Source organism: Penaeus japonicus, unplaced genomic scaffold (assembly GCF_977035675.1).
Source record: "Penaeus japonicus unplaced genomic scaffold, GWHDUDI00000001_assembly GWHDUDI00000014, whole genome shotgun sequence".
NCBI lineage: Eukaryota > Metazoa > Arthropoda > Malacostraca > Decapoda > Penaeidae > Penaeus > Penaeus japonicus.
The window spans coordinates 6959442-6966941 of NW_028234416.1; the positions used below are offsets into that span (position 1 = coordinate 6959442).

At 48.0% G+C, this 7500-nt stretch overlaps 1 protein-coding gene across 7 annotated transcripts in view; it reads right to left on the minus strand.

Moving 5' to 3' along the window:
- Positions 1–7500, minus strand: part of LOC122266025 (uncharacterized) — a 244772-nt gene that overhangs the window by 40833 nt on the left and 196439 nt on the right. For 3 of the 7 annotated variants that reach the window (XM_086543851.1, XM_086543852.1, XM_086543850.1), the window contains exon 1: positions 455–2940. The exons of the other annotated variants lie outside the window; for them this stretch is intronic. In XM_086543851.1, the coding sequence (XP_086399977.1) occupies positions 455–1900 (1446 nt within the window). In that variant the 5' untranslated portion in view covers positions 1901–2940. Of the gene's footprint in view, positions 1–454; positions 2941–7500 lie in introns of those variants that run through there. 7 annotated transcript variants of the gene reach the window in all.

Genomic DNA, 7500 nt, shown 5'->3' on the forward strand with positions numbered 1-7500 from the left:
TTCTGAGTGAGTCTCTGTGTTCTTCCACCTGTATGATCCCTGTGTAATTCCTCTCCTGGATCTCCTGTCCACATCCCCATCTCAGACAGTGGAATATTTTGGACTATTTTGGACTATTAAGGCCGGATAATGTTGGCCTACGACATCATGTGCCTGCTGACTCACGCTAGCAATATCGAGGCGAAAAACAGCATAATTTACATCCGGCAGATAGTTTGCATCCCAGTCTCCCTCAAAAATAACTTTATAAATATGTGAAATGCAAACAAGTGTAGAAATTCAAAATTATACTAGTAGTAGTCATGCTAATAATGATAATTACGAAGATGACATTTGCGATAATCACAATGGTGACAATGATGAATAAAATGGTGATGATAATGGCGTTTATATAAAAAATTATGATGATGATAATAAAAATAAATTTCCCCCGCCTTCCCCGCCCGTGACTTACATCCTCAATGCGCGAGAAGGACGACGGCCTGAGTCGCTTGGGCTCCACTCTCCAAGGCGACACGGACGAAGAAGTTGGACTCGAGTTGAAGGCCCAATCTGGCATGCCACTAGAGGAGGGGGAAGTGCCAGGGGTCCTCGAGGGGGACCTCATGGGTGATCTGGAGGAAGAGGTCTTGCGACGTAGAGGAGGACCGCCCGCTGAGGGGGTGGTATTTGGGGTCCCTTGTGTGGTAGCGCTAGCGCCAGAGGACTCCGGGGTGCTGGGTGGCGCCTCAGGCCTTGCCAGCCCCCGCTTCACGATTGTCTTCACCTGCGGACGACTCCTTCTGACCGCTGGGTCGTTTTCGGTCGTCTCCTCCGTTGTGGTCTGGCTCTGGCCTTCTGTTTTAGCCTCACTTGGTTTTTGACTCGTTTTGGGCTTTGCCACTTCAGCCGGGCCCTGTGGCGCCGTCGGGGTCTTGGCCTTGTTTTTGCCTCTCGTCGCAGCCCAGCTCAAGGCCTGGATGGTCGGCTGGGCGGTCGCGACGGTCGGGGCCTGCGTTGGGACGCATGTCGTACCTTGAGTCGTGGCCTCGCTGGCTGCAGCTGTTGCCTGATTCTGAGTCCGCGCCTTCGCCCATGCTGTCGACGGAGGCGTGACCTGGTTCTTTCGCACTCGAACCCATGACGGACATTCAGGTGATTCGTTCAAATTACCTTGAGCAGCAACCTGGTTCTGAACTCTTGGCTTGGCCCGCGTCTTTACCGAGGTCGTGGCCTGACTCTGTCCTCTGGTTTTGGCTGAGGTCGCTGCCTGGGTTGAGGCCGGCGTCTTTGCCTGACTTGCAGTCTGACTCTGGCCTTTCGTCTTGGCTGAAGTCGTGACCTCGGGCTTTGCAGAGGTCGCGGGAATGGTCTTGCCCTGGGTGGTCGACGGCTTGGTGGGGTTGAATCTAACGGGCGACCAGGAGGGCGACCTCAGGGCGCCGCTCGAGGGCGTGTATGGCGTGGGTGCAAGGAGGAAATTGTTGCTAGTTGACAGAGGTCGATTTCCAACCGAGCCACCAGGGATGTCAGAGGAAGATAACGAGGTTGTCCTGTTGGCTATGCCTCCAGGGACCGTTACGGACGGTAGGTTGGACGAAGAGAATGAGGTCGTCTTTGTATGTAACCCTTCTGCCGCCGTCACACTCGGTACATTAGAAGTCGAGAGAGACGAGCTTCTTCCAAGAAATCCCCCTGGAGTCGCGGTCGCATTCGGGATTCGGGAGACAGGCTTCGAGACCCCGAGGAAACGCTTGGCTTCTGCAACATTGGAGGACGAGAAGGACGTTGTCTTAGCCGGGAATCCCCCGGAGGAAGCCAGGAGGCCTATCCTATTAGCATCCTCGCACGATGCGCTTCGACCTATAGCATGCGCGGGTGGCATGTTGTAACTGAGTGTGATATGTAGCGTCGATACCATCCTGACCTTGCGCGTCGACACCTGCTCTTGCTCCCAGCAGATGTTTGATAGTAACACTGAAACAGCTGTTCAACTCTTAATGATGCTGACAGAACAGGTGTTTTGCCTCTCCCTAGCACCGTTGATATAGCCTCAATGCCCTGTGGACACCTTCATTTTCCAAATATTTTAGGACGATGATATGAGGTTGCTGGCAACCGGATGTAACTGGGCGAATTGACGGCTAGATGTTATGGTATAAAGTGATGATGTGAAAATGGCGATGATGACGTCGATGCACTGATGTCAACGCTGGGATCGGACGCGGTCACGGTTCAGTGGCATACAGCAGGGTGATCACGATTTTAGTTGATGTAACAACAGGAGAGCATCTCTATGCCCACACAGGGTCTACTCTCTGTCTACCCTCAACGCCCACGCTCACACGAGGGCCTTCTTGGCTCGCCACCAGACGGCGACGTTGATGATAAACAGGCACTAGCCTCTCCTTGCCCCTGCCCCTTCCTACCTCCCCCCTGGACCACGTGGTGAGGGAGGCACAGCTCTTGCTCGGGGCAAGAGGGTCATAAGACGCTCGTCAACTATGACCAGGACGCGTCACGCGGAACGACCTTCCTCACTACCAAGACGACCACGTGCGGCTTCTCCGACGCCCTTTAATCCTTCCTACGCTGCGAAGGGCGACCTGTATGCCACCTAAGGATACTTTCCACTACACCTTTCCCTTCCGAGCTCCATTAACTTCTCAAAATCGAACACGTGCAAAAAGGGGGACAGCGGATTCACTGGGATTAAAAAGATATTTACAGCAACAGCGACCGAGGAGGGTCGTCACAAAAAGGGTAATCACAGACACATTTCAAGCTTCTAGAGCACCGCCAGTAAGGCCCCACGAAAGCCCCTTTCCGGATCTCTCACAAACGAACCGAGATCCTTCGTAAACATCCTACGAGCCCCAACACAGCGCGTAGCCACCGTGCCCATCCATCCACGCACGCGCACGCACGCTACCGCACACGTTCCTAGTGACCGACTGCCGCCCGTGGCTCCGTCAGAGTGCCAGTAGTGTGCCCCCGTGCCGCCCTCCCATGCCACCCCTCCCGTGCCACCCTTCATGGCACCCTCCCTCCTCCCTTTCCTCCCCTCCCCTCCCCGCCCAATGCTCTCCAGGCATAACTTGGCACCCCCCGCCCCTACATTACTATAATTATCCCGACACCTTTACGGATCTCGCCGAGAGGAAAGACAGGTGGGGAAGGAGATCTGGCGACGGGGAGGGAATGTCCCGGATCTCTCCGATCGGCGAGGATGGCAGGACGGCGAAGGAAAATGGGAAGAAGAAAAGCAGAAAGGAGAGACGAAAAGGGGGGAAAGGAGAGGGCACACGCGAAATGTGGGACGTATTAGCGACACCCTCTTTAGTCTAGAACTTTCTCGAACACTTAGTGAACGAGAGCGGAGAGGGAGAAGAACGGGTGGAAGGTGAAAAAAAAAGAAAAAATAGGAAGATGAAACGGAGAAGAAAGAAAAAGGAAGATGAAACACAAGTGCAAGAAAAGGAACGTTGGACATACAAGAGAAAAATCAGAAGTTGAAACATATTCATACATAAAAAATAGAGAATGGAAGATTAAGAGGCAGACAAAAATGAAAATAGCGCGAAGATATGATGGAGGAATCACAGGGGCAGAAGAAAGAGGGTTCACTGAGCAACACGCTGTCCGCCACACAGTGCAACCAGTGTTAACTGTACTTTAGACTTGCGAGATCCATTACATAGAGTAATACAGATCTCGCCCTCGCTCTGTCTCTTTCTCTCTTTCTCTCTCCCTGTCTCTGTGCCTGTTTCCCACTTTATCTGTCTCTATCTTTGCTTCTATGTCTGCTTCTGTCTCTTTATCCCTGTCTCTGTCTCTCTACCCTTCACCCTGCTCCTGTTTATGTCCCTATCCCTGCCTCTTTCTCTTTGTCTCTCTCGTTTTATCCCTTCTCTTCTCATGCCCTGCCAAAAAAAAAAGGTTTCTTTGTTTAAATCTGTTCTCTCTCCCCTTCTGACTCGAATTCCCACGAAGCCAAGGGAAGCCAACCCCTTCCTCTCAACCCCATCATGTCCTAAACCCACCCCCCTCACCCCTTCTGTCCCACACGCCCCCTACCCTCCCGCCCCTCCTGGTCCCTTCCTTCCACCGGAACCACTCTCGCCCGACTATAAACACGCCCCCTACAAATTACCCTAAGCCGCTCCCTTTCCTTCCTTCGCTTCTTTCTTTCTTGGTCTGTCTGTCTGTCTGTCTGTCTGTCTGTCTGTCTGTCTGTCTGTCTGTCTGTCTGTCTGTCTGTCTGTCTCTTTCCTTTTACTTTCCTTTCTTTTCCTTTCTCTTCCCTTTCCTAAACCTTCCTCTCGTATTCCCTTTCCTTCTCCTCTCTCCCTCTTTCCTCTTCCCTTTTCTCTCATCCCTCTTCTCCCCTCTCCCTCTCTGTCCTTTCATTATCGCCCTCCTAATAATTACTTCGATATTTCCCCGTCATTTACTTACCATCTATCTGTTTCTCCCCCCGATATCTCTCTCTCTCTCTCTCTCTCTCTCTCTCTCTCTCTCTCTCTCTCTCTCTCTCTCTCTCTCTCTCTCTCTCTCTTTCTCTCTTTCTCTCTTTCTCTCTTTCTCTCTTTCTCTCTTTCTCTCTTTTTCTCTTTCTCTTGCTCTTGCTCTTGCTCTCTCTTTCGCTCTCTCTCCTATATTCCGCTACATCCTCTTTTATGATTAGAAATATACAATTTAATGGATTCTCTAATTAACGGCCACATAAATATACAACTTGGACAACTTCCTGTGGGAGAAATCAATAAATATATCAGTTGTGTTAGTAGTGGTGGTGGTGGGGTGATGATGATGATGATGATGATGATGATGTGGGGTGATGATGATGATGATGTGGGGTGATAATGATGATGATGTGGGGTGGTGGTGATGGTGGTGGTGGTGATGATGTGGGGTGATGATGATGATGATGTGGGGTGATGATGGTGATGATGATGATGTGGGGTGATGATGGTGATGATGATGATGATGATGATGACGGTGATGATAAAATATATCAACAATCATAATAACAATGACAAAAAATAACAATAAAGACGATACCAATATAACGACTTCAACAATAACAAAACCAATGACAATTATAATAAAAAAATCAGCAGCAGCAACAACAATAATAATAATAATAATAATAATAATAATAATAATAATAATAATAATAATAATAATAATAATAATAATAGCAGTAGGAGGAGGAGGAGGGGGAGGAGAGAAGGGATGGGCGAGAAGATGAAAAAATATATATATAATGCTTTGGAAATAATGGAAACGGAGGTAGCGAAGACGAGGCAAGATAGAAGAGGGAGGAGATGAAGAAAAGCATAGAGTAGGAAAAGAGAAATGAAAACAAGAACGAAAACAAAAGGCACGAGAATAGGGGGAAAGAACATTAGATGGTCATAACAAAGACAGTCTGTTCTGGCGCCGCGAGGGAGGTACGGCTCCCGCGCACGCCCGCCCGCTCCGCTGCCATCCATGTCCATTATGGGGTTACATCTATTCTTCTTTTCTTTAAGAGCGTGTGTCTGTGCATGTATCCATGTGTATGGATGCGGATATATGAGCGCGTGTATGTGTGTATACACGTATACATACACAAACGCAAACACAAACACAACCACACAACCACTCACACACCTACACACCTACACACCTACACACCTACACACACACACACACACACACATACACACACACACACACACACACACACATATATATATATATATATATATATATATATATATATATATATATATATATATATACACACATATATATACACATATATATACACGTATGCATACATACATCCATGCATAATTACCCATCTTTGTTGCAAGACCACAAGCCTTTTTTTAAAGAAGCTACCAAGCGATCCCTCACCCTCGATATGCTTATTTGATGGGACAACCGCAGCCCTCCCTCCTTCCTTCCCTTCCCACTGCCCTTTCCTGTTCTATTCTAAGCTCCCCTTCCCGAGCTTTTCACGTAACCAAATCGGTCTTAATTACCCAGGAAACAATATAAAACATTATCTTTGGAAATATAGATGGGAGTCTTCTTTTCCACGATATCTAAAGAAGCTGGTTGTCTTTTAAGCTATGTGCATGGATATGCAGTACGTGCGTGTAGGTTTACATATGTGTGTTTTTTTTAACGTATTCATATGCATGTGACTGTGCGACTGTATACGTATATATGCAAATGTGCACATATGTATATATGTATGTGCGGGTATATGTATATGTGTGACATAGGTATAGGTATAAATATACATATACATGTATTCTTATATCTATTAGCAAACGTATATTTATGGGTGACCATATACTTTCATATGTTTATATATATGTCAATAGGTGTGCGCATGCAAAAGCCTTGAGAACCCCTTTGTAAAAAAAAAAAAAAAATAGCACACACCATAAGAACCAGGCAACAAATGGGGTTATGAGAAACAGAGCCATCTTCAGACGCATCCCCGATGATGAACCCTGAGGTGTGGTTCGCGACCCGCCCCCTGCAGTCACCCGATGGAATAGTCTCTGTCGCTCTCTCCGTCTTCGCGTCTATTGCCGTTGATAGGATGCGGGCAAATTTACTGTGTATTCTAGGACGTATGGGTTTTGGTGTGATTGAGGGGGACGAAGGAGTGGACGGTAGAGGAGATAGAAAGACTGAGAGGAAGGGGAGAAAGTGAGGACAGGGTTTGGAAGAGGGTACGAGAGAAGGAGAGGGAGAGGGAGAGGGAGAGGGAGAGGGAGAAAGAAAGAAGGAAAAGTGAGAGAGAGAGACAGAGAAGGAGAGAGAGAAGGAGAGAAAGAGGGAGAGGGAAAGAGAGAGAGAGAGAGAGAGAGAGAGAGAGAGAGAGAGAGAGAGAGAGAGAGAGAGAGAGAGAGAGAGAGAGAGAGAGAGAGAGAGAGAGAGAGAATGTTTGAACGAGAAAAGGAGAATAAGAAAGAAAGTGAGGAATTGGCCCAGACGTTTAATTCTGTACCAGGATGTCAAGATAACTCACGTAACCGCCGCGAGCTCAGCACCTGCCGGCGGCCTAAACACATACCTGCGAAAAAAAAAATATTGTTTAAATAACAAGACAAAAGATCTGATTAAATAAATATGATAACGTAACTTAAATCACTGAAACACATATGTACATACATTCAACCACACGAATTCATCAATGCACAAACAGACAGGATAGATACATACATACATACACATAAACGCACATACACACACAGATCTATGGGTTGAAATGGCAAAAATCGTCTATGTTTAGCGAGCTCGTGACCTTGACATCCCTTCCTCCCCTCTCAGTAACCAGTCGTGAGTTAACGCTCAGTTTATTTATTCGCTATCTCTCCCTCCCCTCCCATCCCCCCCTTCTCCGAATCTCCTCCCCTCCCATCTCCGCATCTCCTCCCCTTCCCTCCTCTCTCCCTACCCCCTTTCCCTCTCTGCCACGCTATGACTCGTCTTTGCCAATGATCTCTTTTT